The sequence below is a fragment of the Schistocerca cancellata genome, chromosome 8 (genome assembly GCF_023864275.1).
Source record: "Schistocerca cancellata isolate TAMUIC-IGC-003103 chromosome 8, iqSchCanc2.1, whole genome shotgun sequence".
Lineage (NCBI taxonomy): Eukaryota > Metazoa > Arthropoda > Insecta > Orthoptera > Acrididae > Schistocerca > Schistocerca cancellata.
The window spans coordinates 397,504,117-397,524,560 of NC_064633.1; the positions used below are offsets into that span (position 1 = coordinate 397,504,117).

The 20,444-nt window shown below is 41.8% G+C and overlaps 1 protein-coding gene across 1 annotated transcript in view; it reads left to right on the forward strand.

Moving 5' to 3' along the window:
- The window catches only part of LOC126094800 (sialin-like), a 113,655-nt gene that overhangs the window by 57,085 nt on the left and 36,126 nt on the right, over positions 1–20,444 (forward strand). Inside the window, exon 5 of the mRNA XM_049909366.1 lies at positions 1,885–2,132. Within this exon, the coding sequence (XP_049765323.1) occupies positions 1,885–2,132 (248 nt within the window). The remainder of the gene's footprint in view (positions 1–1,884; positions 2,133–20,444) is intronic.

Consider the following 20,444-nt stretch of genomic DNA (forward strand, 5'->3'; position numbering starts at 1 on the left):
ACACCACGTAGTTTGTGCAATCGAGGCGGATTTTTCGTAATCATTTCGGTGCTTACGATTGCTGACGCGCTGCAATGCTGAAAGTGCATAGATAGCTTCATTTGATGTACTAACCTGACTGTATCGTCAGCTTTTGGGGTACGATCAAAATAATGGATTGTTTAATTAAGGCTCAGTATAATTTAGTACAACGTCTACATCTGCATTAAAATGATTATTCTTCAGTTCACTCTTAAGTGTCAGGTAGAGGGTTCACAAAACCACTTTCAAAGGATCTTGACTAGCACGTGGGAAAAATGAGTACCTAAATATTTCTGCCCGAGGTCTGATTTTTCTTATTTTATTACATTGGTCATTTCTCCCTAAGTAAGTGAGAGTCATCGTTTCGAATTCGGAGGAGAAAGTTGAAGACTGTAATATTGCGGAAGTATCCCGCCGGATGTTCTAAGTCAATCCTATCTGGTGAGGATCCCATAGGCGCTGTAATACTCCAAACAGGCAGATCAAGCCGGGTTAGGCAGTCTCTTTGGCAGGTATGTTGCTTTATCTAAGTGTTCTGCCAATAAAACGTAGTCTTTGGTTCGCTGTCCTTTCAACGTTTTCTGTGTAATGGCTCCAGTTTAAGTTATTGGCAGTGGTAGTTCCTGGGTATTTAACTGAACTGGCAACCTTTAAATTTGTGAAATTTATCGTGTAACCGGATATAACCGTAATTTTTTTGTACCCATGTGGATGACCTTACACTTTTTAAAGTACTGAAGAAACTGCCACTTCTCGCACCACATCTTGTTTACATTATTTTGTAATTCATTTGGATCTTCCGATAAATTTGCTAGGCAGCAAATGACAGCACCCTATGCAATCTAAGAGGGCTGCTCAGACCGTCTACTAATTCGCTTAAAAATAGCTGAGAGCCTATAACGGTACCTTCTATAATCTGAAATATACCATTGGTTTTACTATATGACCCTTCGTCGGTTACTAGGATCTGTGAACTTTCCTACAGAAAATCACGAATCCAGTCGAGCAGTTAAGACTGTACTTCATAGGCAGGGAAACTGATTAGATGTGACCATCGGTGTCTAAAGTCTTCTGGAAATCTAGAAATATTAAATCACGTGAGATCCCCTAGCGCTATCACTCATTACTTCGTGTGAATAAAGGGACTGTTATATTTCACATGAACGGCAATTTCTGAATCCGCGCTGGTCACGTATGAATAGATCGTTTTCTTCGAGGCATTTCGATAAGTTGGTACACAGTGTATATTCCTAAATCCTACGCTATATGAATGTCAATGATTTCGGCCTTCAGTCTCATAAGAAACTTTAGCCTTAACGCCCGTTATAAACACTTGCACCTCCTAGTCTACACTTGATATATTGAGTTCTTCCCTGCATTGTACGAAATCTCAGATTTTATAACTAATTAAAGTTGTCTGCCATACCAGTCTGAAATCAAGTTTTAGCTTAGAAGGACGTTTGACCTTCTAAGCTGTTGAACGAATGGTCAATTCTAGACAGCATTTTCCAGCACGACAACATATAAGAATTCATCATCAGTGGTGAGTGAAAAAGTGCTACTCTCTGAGTAACATCAGTGCATAAAGAAGTGAACTACATGTGGCTATAAACCCGTACACATGTTTTAGTTAGCGACGTAATCCGTGCAAAGTACACACAGTCAGAAAAAATATAAAATGTTATAAACATTATCAGAAATATTTCATGGACGTATAGAGATAACTCACTGCTAATCGAACACTAAGATTCTTATCAGCATTGTTTAACTGTCTCAGTAAGATATCCTATCTCAGTTTACTATCATTTCCATCGTGATTCGTAAATGGAAGATGTAAACTAATCATTTCCTATTCTGTTGCAGCAAACTACTTAGGTACCGTGCTTTCTATGGCTTCGTCAGGAACAATGGTGAAGAATTTGGGATGGACTTCCGTCTTCTACATATATGGCGGTATAACAACATTTTTAATCCTCCCCTGGGTTTACTTTGTGTACGACGACCCAGAATCTCATCCCAGGGTCTCAGAGAAGGAGAAGACATACATAATAGAAAATACGAAACGCAATCGTATAGAGAGCAGTGACAAGGATCCTGACGCACATGATAAGGTATAGTATAAAAAAGTTTTTTTAAGCAATTAATTGTTGTATCTCTTATCACTCAATCGACGAATATGTTATGAGCACGCACTTAAAGATGCGTTGCTCCACTTGCCGCAGGAGCCGGCCGTTGTGGCCGAGCGGTTCTAGGCGCCTCAGTCCGGTACCGCGCTGCTGTTAGGTCGCAGGTTCGAATCTTGCCTCGGGCATTGATGTGTGTTATGTCCTTAGGTTAGTTAGGTTTAAGTAGCCTGTAAGTCTAGGGGACTGATGACCTCAGATGTTAAGTCCCATAGTGCTTAGAGCCATTTGAACCATTTTTGAACTAGCCGCAGGAAAACTACAGTTTGTTTCAGTATGTGTTCCATTAGTTCCGATATATGGCAACGAATAAGTGACACCAAATATCTAGACATAAGTAATCTAATTCCCATAATTACAAGCAAGTAGTCAGCATTCTAAGTGGGTGCTCAATGACAAGTAAGATCTGATTAATCTGGAAACCAGGATAGCAAATAGCGTGCAAAATACTGTTCTTCATCTCCGTGACCATCTGTTACAAATAGGGTCCTACTGGTAAGAGAGCATGAAAGATATTGAAGTACAAGGTGTGGACAAAAATATGAAACACCAAAAACTCAGCTCATTACCATGCCCAATACTTTGCAGAAAATCCCTTGACATTCAAACCAGTTTCCAGCCGTGTCTGATTGCATAAATTCAAGTCCTGTACGGTTTTCAAGGGAATTTTATACCATTCTTCCTCCAAAATAGTGACAAGTTAAGGTAACGATGGTGGTGGTGGATAGCGATTACGCATCCTTCTCTCCAAAGTAGTCCACAAAGGCTCAAAACACATTTAATATCTGGCGAGTGTTGTGGCAGGAGAGATGCGACAGTTCGTCCTCGCTCTCACAAAACCAGTCCTGGACGAGGCGAGCTGTGTGAACAGGGGCGTCACCATTTGGAAAAGAACGTTGTACCATGGGGTGGGCCTGACCAGTCAAAATGGCCACATTATCCTTAGCAGTAAAGTGATCTTGCAGAGTGACAATGAGATCATTTAGAATAGCGCGATATGGTTTCCTGAATCATCACCGAACCCGCCGTGTTTCACTCTTAGGACGTAAACTCCGCCAAAAGGTGGAATCAGTGTGAGACGAAATTCACCCGAGCAAATGACATTCTTCCATTGGCCCATAGTCCACTTCGTTTTCGGTCGGCCGTGGTGGCCGAGCGGCTCTAGGCGCTTCAGTCCGGAACCGCGCGACCGCTACGGTCGCAGGTTCGAATCCTGCCTCGGGCATGGATGTGTGTGATGTCCTTAGGTTTGTTAGGTTTAAGTAGTTCTAAGTTATATGGGACTGATGACCTCAGATGATAATTCCCATAGTGCTCAGAGCCATTTGAACCATTTTGTGTGTGTGTGTGTGTGTGTGTGTGTGTGAATCCTATGGGACTTAACTGCTAAGGTCATCAGTCCCTAAGGTTACACGCTACTTAACCTAAATTATACTAAGGACAAACACACACACCAATTCCCGAGGGAGGACTCGAACCTCCGCCGGGACCAGCCGCACAGTCCGTGACTGCAGCGACTGAGACCGCTCGGCTAATCCCGCGCGGCTATGATGTTTTTCTGCTTTCTCTGTTATGTATTATAAATCTTCCATACAGTGCCCCTTGAAACACCAAACACTTCGGCTACCTCGGTTGCAGCAGCACCCAACATACGAGCACGCCCACGTTCGAATTCCCTTGATTTCGACATAACACACTCACAACTACACAAAACAGTGTTCTGATCACGACTGGCATACGCATCGTGTTGAGGACACTGCACAGGTGCCGTTCATGGTTTAACACAGACTGCAGGCTTGGCTAACATCTGCATTTATGTACAAGCATGTATTTCTTGCGGTGTTTTCATGTCTATGTCCAACCACTATAGTTTACATAGCGTACGTCGTGTTCCATGGATCCCGCGTAGAGAAATCTCTGGGACATACAACTAAGTCAAGAAAGCAAATTTTATATATGTGCAACACAATATATGAATTAACATTATGAAATATAAGCGTGTTGCAACGACTATATTAGTGACGAAATAACATAAAACATTGCTTCTAACAGTTTCTGTCAAGATACTCACTATACCTGTAGTTCAAGGAACTGCCCACAGCAATATCTCTAATTCTGTCTAAAACACGACTTTACCATTCAAAACACATTTAATATACTCTAGCAGGTTGTTGACTACATGTGTATCCTCTTTGATAGAAGCTGTTTTTGGGCCTAGTATTACGTTCTAGTATTGCCCACCGTTTTCTATGAGGAAAGGAAGAAACGGTGATAACGTCAAAAGACATTAGTGACTGTATGTCTCCTAAAATAGTTGTCAGAATTCCTAAGGTTTTTTCTTCTTTCTAGTTTTTAAGAACTAACAGCAGTTAGTTTCATACTATATTCTTTTAATTAGATAAGATGAGAATTGTATCTCTGATATCATAATACTTACGTTTCTCTAGGAGAATAGTGTGAAATTCTCAATAGAATACTTTTGACGAGCGACAAAAGCATTTCATTCTGCATTAAACAGTGCATAGTCGACGACTAAATAACTTTACGTGTCACTATTGTCGTCTCATCCAAGGAAGTGACCAGTAAAATGAATCAGAAAACGGAGGACAAATGTGAAAATTGTTTCTCCGAGTTTTCAGTGTAGTACTTAGTTGCGGCAAAGAAGAGATATTGGGTGGAAAGACGATTCAATGTTTTCCTCGAAAGACAATCCCAATCTACAGAGCTTCCTACAATTAACTTCTCTGATTTGATGCTTATCTCAGTAGGAAAACAGAATCACGACATGTCACTATCGGAAACCAAATTTTTCTTAATTCGTTTCACTGATTCACCAAACTCTTTAGCTGAAGTACGTTGATATTCGGTTACGAAACATGTTATGTTCTAGAATTAATGGACTTGTTTTTACATTTTCTCAAATCACTGATAGTAATGCTGACAGTGTTTCAAATCTACACGAAATAAACTTAAACTCTGAAGATTAAGATTAGTTTTAGGTTTAAAATGGCCATAAAATTAGAGCCAAAGAATAGTTAGTTATTAATATGTTGTATTTCGTAGATAACGTCTCAATAAAAAATGTTTTTGTTTTGAGGTCGAAAACAGCTTTCGCAAATAGAGCGACCATGAGATTATCTGACGGTTATGTCTGGCACCCTTGAAAAGCTAATCACGGTACACAAGCGGCAACTTACGTAACAGTTACCTTGGATAAGAACATGGTGTTTTGTATGCGATTATCTCGCTCTTGAATTTAGATGACGCAAAATATATTCATTACAAATGATAAAATGTATCAGCAGATAAATACCTCTACAGGGTGTGTCATTTATTTATGATATCGCAGCTAAGCGAGGAGCATAATCTTATCCATTTTGAAAAGACGTGAAAGCTGAGAGTAAGCAGCGGTAAAAGGAACATTCAGCCTCTGTCACTGTAAATTAATAGCTGTATATTCACCACACTACATGTTCCTCTATATTACCTCATCAGGTGTGGTAACGTGAGTGGTGAAATTTTCCCGGTGACCTGAACGGTCGATGACGTTTCGGGAGCGCAGACGGTCGTTGTTTCCCACCATTCACGATATTTGATACTGGCACGTGCCAGACATCTTCAGGTGAGCCAGCGAAGACTGAAATTAAGCCTGCATCTCGTGGTCGTGCGGTAGCGTTCTCGCTTCCCACGCCCGGGTTCCCGGGTTCGATTCCCGGCGGGGTCAGGGATTTTCTCTGCCTCGTGATGGCTGGGTGTTGTGTGCTGTCCTTAGGTTAGTTAGGTTTAAGTAGTTCTAAGTTCTAGGGGACTTATGACCTAAGATGTTGAGTCCCATAGTGCTCAGAGCCATTTGAACCAACTGAAATTAATCTGTTCCCATCCATGCACAACCAAGGCAACTCAAGTTTTGGAACGGAACGCAAAAGGAAAACATACAAACTGTCTACGATGCGGCCATATTTTAGGCATACCAGAATGTGCCCATTAAATAGTACCTCACAAAACCAGTGACAACGCGAAATGGCCTCATGCAGCAGCGCTATCGTTGACGTCAAGTTTTTCACGTTACCAAACCTGATGGCGGAAGCTGGCCTTCCAAAACATAAAATATGGTCAGAAATTAATTCACAATGGTAGCGGTTTAATATACTTTCATCATGGATTATTTCAATATACTTTCATCACGGATTATTTCAGTTTACTCGTCTATGCACCTTAGTTTGTAAATCAACGTAAAAATTCACAACCGTTAGCCTTCCTCCCATTACGTTATTCAAATCAACACTAAAGAGTCACGATATCAGCAAGGTTATTGTTGGTGACAGGCTTTAAGAGGACTGAATTCTGCCACCACGAGCTCCGAATAATACATTCGAGACATTGCCGTCATTGAAAAATCGAAATATATTAATTACCCTGTTGTTGTTGATGTTGTTGTGGTCTTCAGTCCAAAGACTCGTTTGATGCAGCTGTCCATGCTATTATATCCTGTGCAAGCCTCTTTATCTCCGAGTAACTACTGCAACCTACGTCCGTCTGAATCTGATTACTGCATTCATCTCTAGGTCTTCCTCTACGATTTTTATCCTCCACACTTTCCTCCAGTACTAAATTGGTGATCCCTTGAGCATCAGAATGTGTCCTATCAACTGATCCCTTCTTCTAGTCAGGTTTTACCACAAATTTCTCTTCTCCCCAATTCTTTTCAGTACTTTCTCATTAGTTACGTGATCTACCCGTCTGATCTACAGCATTTTTCTGCAATACTACAGTTCAAAAACTTTTATTCTGTTCTTGTCTAAACTGTCAATGTTGCGCTACCATACATGGCTATAATCCATACAAATACGTTCGAAAAGGAGTTCCTGACACTTAAATCTACACTCCATGTTAACAAATTTCTCTTCTTCAGAAACACTTTTTCTTCCCATTGCTAGTCTATATTTTATACCCTCCCTACTTCGACCATCATCAGCTATTTTTCTTCCCAACTAGTAAAACTTACTACTTTATGAGTCTCATTTCCTAACCTAATTCCCTCAGTATCACCTGATTTAATTCGACTACATTCCATTTTCCTTGCTTTGCTTTTGTTTATGTTCATCTTATATGCTCCTTTCAAGATACTGTCCACTCCGTTCAACTGCTCTTCCAGGTCCTCTGCTGTTTCTGACAGAATTACAATTTCATCGGCAAGTTTTTATTTCTTCTCCCTGGGCTTTAATTCCTACTCCAATTTATTCTTTTGTTTCCTTTCCTGCTTGCTCAGCATACAGATTGAATAACTCGGGGATACGCTACAACCCTGTTTGATTCCCTGCTCAACAACTGTTTCTATTCAAAGTCCTTCGACTCTTTATAACTGACATCTGGTTTCTGTACAAATTGTAAATAGCCTTTCACTCCCTGTGTTTTACCCCTGCCACCCTCAGAATTTGAAAGAGAGTATTCCAGTCAACACTGTCAAAAACTTTCTCTAAGTCTACAAATGCTATAAATGTAGGTTTGTCTTTCCTTAACCTATTACCTCAATATTGCCTCGAGTGTTCCAACATTTCTACGGAATCCAAACTGATCCTCCCCGAGGTCGGCCTCTACCAGTTTCTCCATTCTTCTGTAAAGGATTCCTGTTAGTATTTTGCAACCGTGACTTATTAAGCTGATAGTTCAGTAATTTTCACACGTGTCAGCACCTGCTTTCTTTGGAATTGGGATTATTATGTTCTTCTTGAAGTCTAAGGGAATTTCGCCTTTCTGATACATACTGCGCTACCAGATACAACTCCCTACGTCGCGAAAACAAACATTTGCAGGAATAAATGATAGGCAAGTCATAATACTATGTGAGAGAGACTGCATTCCGCTATGAACACTGTCTCGGGCGGTTTAAAACACTTTTCCCGAAATTTTGCAATGTCAGATCTCCTGGAGAGGTGAACCAAATGTGTTACTAATCAGATACATTTCTACTGAACAGGGTGAAATCTTGTTTCACGACATCAGTAGTAGTAACCACAAGTTTTATGACATTTGTGTTTTAAACAGAATCGACATCTCTTCGACGGCGACCATTTGATGTGGCCATTCTAGCGGGTGTCGTGGAAGATAATGAAAACGAAGTTTCATGCAAATGTTATTCTCTTTTATTGGAATGATTGGGTTTACGCACAGACAGTAATCGTACTAGATGAAACGTACTCCGTCAGTACAAAAAGTTTCGATACTGGATTTATAAGAAATAGAGAAAAATTAAGAAGGCGATTTTAACGCTTCAGGTGTTCTACATAATGTCTCACCCCTTCCCTCTCTCCCATCCACCTGAATACATTGCACAGAAAGAATCGTGTGAAACTGTCAGAAAAGACCTTGTTTGGGATGTTGCTCAATTCTCGCATCACATTGGCTTAAATGTCGATTATGTCGACAAAACGTTAACGCTTCAGGTGAATTTCTGTACTTTGACGTATGTTCGTAATGGTAACACTAAGTATCCCGCCGTAATGACTCCTGTCTAGGAAAGAACTGCTCGCGTTTTGCGTTTCCAGCAAGTCGGGGCAGGCGTCCACGCATCGTTGTTTTAATTCGGGAGTCAAGGTGTGCGTGACAAACTTTGCACACACTTATTTTTTTTCTAACTATTTTGGAGAATATTTTCAACACTTATTTACAGTTGTTACTCCACTGAGATTTGTGACACAACAACGTGGACACACTACGGTCGCATGTCCACTAATAAGCAGTGCCTTCTCACAAGTGAGTGGCCCTGCGTACTGTATATCTGTTGTTCACATTTGTTAATTCAGGCTGCCACCGTAGTTACTGCGCTCACGTCACCTATACGCCAGCAATAAAAGCAGTCCCGAAACTGTTTGCACAGGCTGTGAATTTCGACTCTACACCGCTACTGAAGACGCACCGCAGGTCAGACTGACGACGTCCTCAAGCTCCTCAATACACTGCTCAGCTACAGTTATACAAGGTTTGGGGACCGTAAATACATTCAGAAGCACGGCCTGGCCGTGGGGTGCCCGTTGTCGTATTGCATTGCTAATGTACTCCGAAGCGCCAAAGAAATTGGTACAGGCATGCGTATTCAAATACAGACATATGTAAACAGGCAGAATACGGCGCTGCCGAAGGCAACACCTGTACTAGACAAGTGTCTGGCACAGTTGTTAGATCGGTTACTGCTGCTATAATGGGAGGTTATCTAGATTTAAGGGAGTTTGAACGTTGTTTTATATACGGCGCGCGAGCGACGAGACACAGCATCTCCGAGGTAGCGATGAAGTGGGGATTTTCCCGTACGACCTTTTCACGAATGTACCGTGAATATCAGGAATCCGCTAAAACATGAAATCTCCGTCATCGCTACGGCCGGAAAAAGATCCTGTAAGACTGAAGAGAATCATTCAACGTGACAGAAGTACAACCATTCCGAAAATTGCTGCAGATATCATGCTTGGCCATCAACAAGTGTCAGCGTGCTACGCATTCAACTGTACATCATCGATATGGGCTTTCGGAGCCTAAGGCCCACTCGTGTATCCCTGATGACTGCACGAGACCAAACTTGTCGCCTCTCCTGGGCCCAGCAACACCGACATTGGACTGTTGATGACTAGAAACATGTTGCCTTGTCGGACGAGTCTCGCTTCAGATTGTATCGAGCGGATGGACGTGTACGTATACGGAGACAACCTCATAAATCCGTGGAACCTGCATTTCAGCAGGGGACTCTTCAAGCTGGTGGTGGCTCAGTAATTGTGTGGACCGAGTACAGTTGGACTGATATGGGACCACTGATACGTCTAGATACGAGTGTGACAGCTGTCAATCACGTAAGCATCCTGTCAGACCACCTGCATCCATCCATGTCCATTGTGCATTCCTAAGGACTTGGGCAATTCCAGCAGGACAATACGACACCCCAAACGCCCAGAATTGCTATAGAGTGGTTCCACGAGCACTCTACTGAGTCTAAACACTTCCGATAGCCTGCAAACTCCCCAGACATGAACATTATTGAGCATATCTGGGATGCCTTGCAATCTGTTATTCAGAAGAGATCTCCACCCCCTCGTACTCTTACGGATTTACGGACAGCCCTGCAGGATTCATGGCGTCAGTTCCCTCCAACACTACTTCAGACATTAGTCGAGTCCATGCCACGTCGTATAGCTGCACTTCTGCGTGCTCGGGGCGTCCTACACGATATTAGGCAGGTGTACCAGTTTCTTTGGCTCTTCAGTGTATTTATGACTAAGTTTGAAATGATATTTGTGCTCTGCTTCTAACCTATGCTAGTGGAGTTGTAATATGGTGCAGATACGACATATTTCTACTGTACAACAGTACTAATGTGGAATGCTTTGATTTTGTTGATAAAGTGAGTGCTATACGGAGGATTACTACTTTATTTAGATCTAAAAGTTTCCTTTCACTTCAACCATCACTATAGCAAAAATCTACTAATACCAGTATTGCTGCCCCCTGTTTTGATCACAACCGTGGTAGATTCTTCCTAAACGACGGTGAGGGGCCTGAAGGTGGCGTAGTTAAATGCTTGCCAAATAAAATAAGGTTGGAAATATGACGACTGGAAGATGTTTAATTTGACATCCTTTAATCACTCTTATCACTCGAAGCGAAAGAAAGAGTTAAGGGGGTTTGTGTTCAAATTCCGTGCCCTAGACTTGAGGCCATTTTACTTCCCATTGCTAAAAAGAAGAGCTACGGTACTGGTCGAAGCTGAGCAGTGCCTGAAAACCGAATCTGGATTACTGCGCGAGGCGTCCGCAACATTATACGTGTCAGCATTATGCAGGGTCCTCTTCCTTACTGCGACAACATACATCATTCTCACATAGCACACAGGCGATATATCAAATCACGAAGGACAACAAAATCTGTAACTGGTATGCCCGACTAAATCAATCACACACACTATCACTTCAACTGGCATGTAATCTCTCACCTAGCGGAGACTTCGTTTCGGAAGTTAACCCTGCGTCGGTTGTTACGTACTGTATGGTCGGTGGGTGACAGTGCTGTGTCGTTTGGTGCATACCATTTACAGAATGCTGTGTTTGCCTAGACTATTAACAACGCTAGCTGTTTACGACTTTTCGCCGTTTCCCAGTGTTGTCATTAAAATTGATAAAAAATATGTGTGAAATGTGATGTGACTTAACTGTTAAGGTCATCAGTCCCTAAGCTTACACACCACTTAACCTAAATTATCCTAAGGACAAACACACACCTATGCCCGAGGTCGGACTCGATCCTCCGCCTGGACCAGCCGCACAGTAAAACTGATAGACTTTAACCATTCAATCTCTTAAACATTATCTTTGAAGACACCAATACACAAACGTCTGAGGCAGTCAAACATTGACCGATTGCTTTATTTCCTTTGTCCATCACACTCGAATGTGCACAGGCAACTGAACTACTAGGCTACTGACCATGAAGTTCTTTCACAATGATTTGCTGCAAATCTAAATCTATTAATGTATGAATGTCCCGTAGGATCTCGTCAGGTAGCTATGGAGTCTTCCGCTTACATTGTCAGTATATTTACTCCTCGATATTAGTCAAGGCAAACAGTTAAGTTGTAATTGAACTGTAAATAGCCCGAAGGTTGATTTGAGCACAACAATACGTTACTGTTCATGGTCCTATTGGAGGTGGTAAGTGCGTGGCTTCCTCCGTCTACTGAACAGACTCAGCCACCCAGTTGCAGGGAAACCAGCAGTTTAATGTGAACTCCAAACCACGGTACAATTAAGCATTCTTCACATTAATAAATGCTGCCATAAGTGAAAAAAAATGATAAATTACAGATTAAATTCCTAGAACTGACCAGGAAACGACTTCACCACTTCTGACCTCACAATGTAGTACTTCAGCACTTTGCCACCAAAACGCACTGCGACCAGTATAAAAAATATAAAAGTAAGTTCGACGTAGATTTTGCGATCTCGTCCGTGGTTGCAAACTCATTACTTTATTTCTGTTTGAAAATTTCTGCTAAGTTATCAACAGTAATGACAAGATATTGAAATACGCCATAAATTCAAATCTGAATTAAAAACGTAACTTATTTGCCCAATTATTATGTAGTCTGATAGAACATTAGTATTCTCGACTTACAAACGTTTGTTGTCTGTGTAGAGGGGTCGTTAGGAAGTCTTATTCATTCCCTGTGCTTGTACATGACTCATTTACAAAACGATTAACCAAAATACTCATGCAACAGTTACTCGTGTAGTAGCATATCAGAAGTGGATGTTGTTGTTTGGTCTACAGTCCGAAGACTGGTTTGATGCATTTCCCTTTTCCAAATCAACTTAAGCGTTAATGATTCCATTAGATTCAGTAACTCTTCATTTGTTACACGATCTACCTATCTAGTCTTCAGCATCAATGTAGAGCGACAATTGAAACACTTCTACTCTCTTCTTGTCTCTAGCGTTTATCAGAGCGCTGCGTGCGCATGCCCTATCCGCTTGTTCACATAGCTGAAATGAGCGAGAGAAGGGGCGAAGAAATTTTACACTCCTTAGCGGATGTTGACGAAGATGAACAATAGTACCTCGCCTATTTTTTCTTTACTGTTATTTTTTCCCCCTCGCCTCATATGATGAGGGGCTGTCAGCGGTATAATATTCCGCTGCGTACCAGATAGTTGTTTAGAAAAATAACAATGACGTGAAACAAACATTAATAAAGGTGAAAAGTTGACTGATGGTTTTGAAAATGATAAAAACGGTGAATTTTGTTAGCGTCTGCATAAAAAACATTGATACTGTTGTCCTCTTTTTTAAAATTAAAATCAGAGGACTAAAAGCTAGAAAACAAAAATACGAGCACGTGCTGAAAAGTAATGTCTCCAAATTGTATATGCGAAAAACAAACTTTATAAACACTCTCCATCTTAATTCTTGTGGAAAATGAGGAATTTGTGGTAAGTTCTTATGGGACCAAACTGCTGAGGTCATCGGTCCCTAGGCTTACACATTACTTAAACTAACTCACACACATGCCCAAGGGAACTCGAACTTCCGATGGGAAGAGCCGCGCGCAACATGGCAACGTGCCTAAGACCGCGTGGCTACCCCGAGCGGCCTTATTTCTTTTATGTACGTATTTTTTCTCAACATCGTCACCCAAGTGACGAACAAGTTTCTCCCAACGAATGACCTGTTTGTGGATACGGTCACTGACTCTGCTGACAGAGCCACAACCCCACCCCTTCTTACACCGCCATATCACTATCAAAGCTAAGTCCTCGAAGGTGTTCTTTAAGTTTTGAAAGCAGATGAAAATCAGCTGGAGCGAATCCGGAACTGTATGGAGTATGAGAGATGACAGTGGAGTCAATGCGACCCATTGCTACAGATGCAGCAGCGCTCGTGTGTGGTCTGTCATTGTCACGCTGAAGGATAGGATGCTCCAAGTACGGACGAACTCTTCGAATTTGAAACTCCATTGACAGCGGCGTTCGCTGTTTCTCGCGCATCGACATAGTCACGTTACACGCCGCTCTGTTACACGCTACAATTCGGAGCTCTCCAGCAGCAAACTGATGAAAATATGTACACATGAAGAATAAAGATGTAGTGTGTTAATAAAGTTTGTTTTATTTAAAAATCACATCAATTCGGAGGCATTACTTTCCAGTATGGCCACGCAAGTTGTTGTGGTGGTCTTCAATCTGTCCTGTGCACGCCTCTTCAGCACCATATAACCACTGCAGTCTACAACCTTCCGAACCTGCTCACTGTATTCATCTCTTGGTCTCCCTCTACGATTTTTACCACCCACACTTCCCTCCAGTACAAAACTGATGATCTTTTGACGTCCCAGAAAGTGTTCTAACAATTGATCCCTCCATGTAGTCATGTACTGCCACAAATTTCTTTTCTCCCCAATTTTGTTCAGTACCTCCCCATTAGTTACATGATCGACCAATCTAATTTCAGCATTTTCCTGTAGCACCACAGTTCAGAATCTCCTATTCTCTTCTTGTCTAAACTGTTTACAGTCTATGTGTCACTTCCATACATGGTTACGTGGCCGAGCGCTTCTAGGCGCTGCAGTCTGGAATTGCGCGACCGCTACGGTCGCAGGTTCGAATCATGCCTTGGGCATGGATGTGTGTGTTGTCCTTAGGTTAGTTAGGTTTAAGTAGATCTAAGTTCTAGGGGACTGATGACCTCAGAAGTTAAGTCCCATAGTGCTCAGAGCCATTTGAACCATACATTACACTCTATGCAAGTACTTTCAGAAGAGACTTCCTGATAGTTAAAATTATACTCCATGTTTACAAACTTCTCTTCCTCAGAAATGCTTTACTTCCCACCGCCAGTCTACATTTTCTATGCTCCCTAATTCGACCATCATCAGTTAGTTGGTTCCCAAATAGGAAAATACATTTAAAACTTTCAGAGTCTCATTTCCTAACCCAAATGCCTCAGCATCACCTGATTTAATTCGACCAAATTCCATTATCCTCGTTTTGTTTTTGTTGATGTTCATATTACATCCTCCTTTAAAGATACTATCCATTCCGTTCAACTGCTCTTTCTGCTGTTTCTGACTGAATTACAATATCATCGGCAGACCTCAAAGTTTTTATTTATTCTCCCTGCGCTTTAATTCCTATCCCAAGTGTTTCTTTGGTTTCCTGCACTGCTTGTTAAATGTACAGATTGGATAAAATCGGGGACAGGCTACAACCCTGTATCACAATCTTCTCAACCACTGCTTCCCTGTCATGCCACTCGACTCTATAACTTCCGTCAGGTTTCAGTAAAAGTCGTAAACAGGCTTTCGCTCATTATATTTTAACCCTGTTATCTTCAGAATTTCAAAGACAATATTCTAGTCAACATTGTCCAAATCTTTCTCAAAGTCTACAAATGCTATAAACGTAGGATTACCAACCTACCTTCTAGGTCGTTGGGTCAGTACTGCACCGCGTGTGCCAACACTTCTGCGGAATCCAAACTGATCTTCCGGAAGTCGACTTCTACCAATTTTTCCATTCTTCTGTAAAGAATTCGTGTTAGTGTTTTGTAACCACGGATTAAACTGACAGTTCGATAAATGCTTTATTTACAATTGGAATTATTATACAGTATTCTTCTTGAAATCTGAGATTGTTTCGCCTGTTTCTTATATTTCGCACACCAAATGAAAGTTTTTCACTGCTGGCTCTCCCAAGGCTATCAGTAGTTCTGACGGAATCTCGTCTGCTCCCGGGGCCTTGTTTCGTTTTAGGTCTTTCAGTGCTCTTCACGCAGTATCATATCTCCCATTTCATCTTCATCTACGTCCTCTGTCATTTCTACTATATTGCCCTCAAGTACATCTCCCTTGTATAGACCCTCTATATACTCCTTTCAGCTTTCCCTCATTTGCTTAGGATTGGTTTTCCATCTGAGCTCTTGATACTCATACAGTTGATTCTCTTTTCTCCAAAGGCCTCTTTAATTTTCCTGTAGGCGCCCTCTATCCTAGTGATACATGCTACTAAATCCTTACATTTGTCCTCTAGCCATTCCTGCTTAGCCACTTTGCACTTCCTTTCAGTCTCATTGCTTTGACGTTTGTATTCCATTTCGCCTGCTTCATTTACTGCATGTTTATATTTTCTACTAACATCAGTTAAATTCAATGCCTCTTTTGTTACCCAATGATTTCTTATAGCCCTCGTCTTTTTATTTACTTGATCCTCTGCTACCTTCACTTATTTCATCTCTCAAAGCTACCCATTCTTCTTCTACTGTATTCCTTTTCCCTTTTCTTGTCAATCGTTCCCTGATTCTGAAACCCTCTACAACCTCCGGTTCTTTCAATTTATCCAGATCCCATCTCCTTAATTTCCTATCTTTTTGCAATTTCGTCAGTTTTAGTCTGCTTTTCATAGCCAATAAATTGTGATCTGAATCGATATCTGCCCCTGGAAAAGTCTTAAAATTTAATATCATGTTCCGAAATCTCTCTATTATCCTTATTAATCAGTCTGAAATCTTCCGGTGTTCCAGGTCTTTTCTATGTATACATCCTTTTACATGATTCCTAAATCGAGTGTTAGCGATGATCAAATTATGCTCTGTACAAAATTCTTCCACGCGGTTTCGTCTTTCACCCAGTCCACACGCACCTACTATTTTTCATTCTCTCCTTGTCCTATTGGTGAATTCCATTCCCCCTTTACTATTAAATTTTCATATCCCTTAACTATCTGAATAATTTCTTTAATCTCATCAAACATGTCTTCAATCTCTTAATAGTCCGCGAAGTTAGTTGACATATAAACATGTATTAGTGTGGTGGGTTTGAGCTTCGTGTCTATCCTGGCTATAACAATGCGTCCACTATGATTTTCTCGGTAGCTTACCCGCGTTCCCATTTTCTTATCCTATTTTCTTATTCATTATTAAGCACGCTCCTGCATTACCCCTATTTGATTTTGTGCTTATAACCGTGTATTAAAGTAACCAGAAGTCCTGTTCCTCCTGCCACAGAACTTCACTAATTCCCACTATAACTTCAACGGATCAGTTTCCCTTTCTAAATTTTGTAACCAATCTGCCCGATTAAGGGATCTGACTTCCACCTTCCCATTCGCGTAACGCCAGTTTTGATTCTCCGGACAGCCGGCAGAAGCGGCCGTGCGGTTAAAGGCGCTGCAGTCTGGAACCGCAAGACCGCTTCGGTCGCAGGTTCGAATCCTGCCTCGGGCATGGATGTTTGTGATGTCCTTAGGTTAGTTAGGTTTAACTAGTTCTAAGTTCTAGGGGACTAATGACCTCAGCAGTTGAGTCCCATAGTGCTCAGAGCCATTTGAGCCATTTTGATTCTCCGGACGATATCCTGTTGAGTAGTCCCCACCCGGAAATCCTTATGAGGGACTGATTTAACTCAGGAGTATTTTACCCAAGAAAATTTTTTTCATTTAACAATACAACGGAGCTGCATACCTTGGGGAAAAATTACGGCTGCAGTTTCCCCTTGCTTTTAGCCGTTCGTAATACCATCGCAGCAATTCCGTTTTGGTTGCCAGATCAGTCCATCATCCGCAATGTTGCCTACTGTAAAGGCTGCTGCTCTCGTATATACATTCTAAAACCACATCGCAGAGTTGACATTCTTCTAAGAAAAAAGCACTACACTTTCACTTAAATTGTGGAGGACCTGCACTGTATTTGTCGAGGAGAGAATGTGCTCTGCAGGGTTGAGGGGTGTAGGCAGAAATTATCTGGGGGTCCTAAAAGGGTATGAAACGACGGAGATGGAGGTAGGTTATCGAGTGGAATGTGAGAAGACACTAGGTGAAGAGTAGCTTGGTGTGTGGATAGAGCAATGATATTAAGAGGAAAGGTATGGGGTGAGATGGAAAGAAAAAAGGAGATGGGAGCCATGGTGTGGAGTAGGATGGATGGGGAAGAGTTTTACGTTGTAGGACGGCTTAATATCTGGGTGGATCTGATTATCTGGGAGAGGGAGTCGATGAAATAGCACAGGGTTAGGATACCGAGTGTGCGTAGGTGCAGAGGCAGTTGGGTATGTTTATAAAGGCGCGGCAGTGTACCGGGATTCGTGATCATAGGGTAACAATAGGGTTTCCAGAATGAGATTTTCACTCTGCAGCGGAGTGTGCGCTGATATGAAACTTCCTGGCAGATTAAAACTCGAACTCGGGACCTTTGCCTTTCGCGGGCAAGTGCTCTACCATCTGAACTACCCAAGCACGACTCACGCCCCGTCCTCACAGCTGGAAACATCCCCCAGGCTGTGGCTAAGCCATGTCTCCGTAATATCCTTTCTTTCAGGAGTGCTAGGTCTGCAAGGTTCGCAGGAGAGCTTCTGTCAAGTTTGGAAGGTAGGAGACGAGATACTGGCAGAAGTGAAGCTGTGAGGACGGGGCGTGAGTCGTGCTTGGGTAGCTCAGATGGTAGAGCACTTGCCCGCGAAAGGCAAAGGTCCCGAGTTCGAGTCTCGGTCTGGCACACAGTTTTAATCTGCCAGGAAGTTTCGTAACAATAGGGTTATTAGAATCTAGTTTGCGGACAGTGTAGGATATGCGGAGACGTTCGAAGTGAGCTGGGAGAGGTGGGGATTTGAGGAGAAGGCAGCGGATCCACGTGGAGAAGGCAAAAAAATGTTCCCGAATTTATTAGTCTCCAAAAACTTCGTCGCACTCATGTTCTCGGGACATGGCTTGCTGGCTGAAATCCAAAGTAGAAATCTCTAAGATATTAGCCAGTCATGGAAAGTATATCAAAAAAGAGAGATTAGACGCCATAGTAGAGGGAGTATTCATGGCAGTTGACAATAATATTTCTATTGAGTTCGGATTTCATTATGATAGTGACGTTAGCTGTTCGCGTTTAACAGGCCTAGATGAAATCAAGGTAACTGTTGGACGTTTTTACTCGCCACTCGATTTCGCTGTGACAGTTTTAGTCATTCAAAGACAATTTAATGTCAGTAACGTGAAAGCAACCTGATCATACATTGTGAGTTGGATGCTACTTTAACCTACAGCATATAGACTGGGATATCTTTGGATTCATTACAGGGGTTTCAGACATACAGTATTACGAAGTACTTTGAACACGTTTTCCGAAAACTGTCTTGAGCAGTTAATTATACAGCCCACACGCAACCGAAATATTTTAGACTTTGTAGCTATAAACAGGCCTGAATTTATCGACGGCATTAGTAAAGAGAGAGATTAGTGAGTATCGTAGCCAACATGGTTACTAGAGCTAATTAATCAATCAAAAATACTAGAAGAGTATTTCTGCTAGAAAGAGCAGGTGTTAGCATACCATTTAGATAGTGATGTCATATACGCTGTGTAATTTAGTTCCAGTAGAGGAATTATGGGCAAAGTTTAAACTGACTAAGTCGTGCTCTGGAGAAGTATGTGCCGAATAAGTGGATTAAGGACCCATCGTGGTTTAACAACGAAACTCGTAAAGTGCTGAAGAAGCAAAGGCTTCTGCACTCTCAGTTCAAAAGAACGCGCAATCGATAACTGGAAAAAGTTAGTTGAGATTCGTGCGTCTGTAAAAAGATCGGTGAGCGATGCATACTATAACTTCTGCCGTCATACCTTAGCAAAAGATCATTCCGAGAATCCGAGAAAATTTTGGACCTACGTAAAATCGTTAAGGGGGCCTAAGGCTTATATCCAGTCACTCGTTGACCAGTCTGCTGTGGCAAAAGAAGATAGCAAAAGGAAAGAGGAAGTTTTAAATTTCGCATTTAAGAAATCGTTCGCGCAAGAGGTTCGTACAAACATACCGTCGTTTGACCATCGAACAGACTCCCTTATGGACGAAATAATAATAAGCATCCATGGCGTAGAGAAGCAACAAACTGTTGAAAGCAAAATGTCGCCAGGTCTGAATGAGTGCCAATAGGGTTTTACTTAGCTTGGATCAATCGCGAATCTGTCGCCCAGCGCGAAGTCCCAAGTGACTGGAAAAAGGGCACGTGACTCCTGTATATAAGAAGAGCAAAACAACGGACATACATGGTTATAGATTAATATCCTCAACATCGGCTTGCTGCAGAATTCTTGGAATATATTAAAGTTTCTTGAGGCTGAGAAGCTTATGTTCACGAATCAGCATGGTTCTAGAAAGCATCGCTCGTGTAAAATTCAGCTTGCCCTTTTCTCACATGATGTACTGCGAACTGTGGATGAAGGGTAACAGGGAGGTTACATATTTCTAGATTTCCGGAAAGCACTTGATACCGTGCCCTACCGCAGACTTAAGGAATTTACGAGCATACAGAATATGTTCATAAATGTGAGTGGCTCAAACACTTCTTTAGTAACGGAGCGCTGTACGTTGTCCCGACAGTGAGTGTTCTTTAGGGACAAAGGCATCGTCAGGAGTGCCCCATGGCTGCTGTTATTTTTTATACACATAAATGATCCTGCGGACAAGGTGAACAGCAATCTGCGGCTGTTTGCTGATAATGTTGTGGCGTACGTGAGAGTGTTGTCGTTGAGTGACTGTAGGAGGATACAAGTTGACTTAGATAAGATTTTTAGTCGGTTTAACGAATGGCACTTATCTCTGTACATAAAGAAAATATAAGTTAATGCAGATGAGCAGGAAAAACAAGCCCGTATTATTTGAATACAGCAGTAGCAGTGTGCTGCTTGACACAGTCACTTCGATTAAATACACTACTGACCATTAAAAT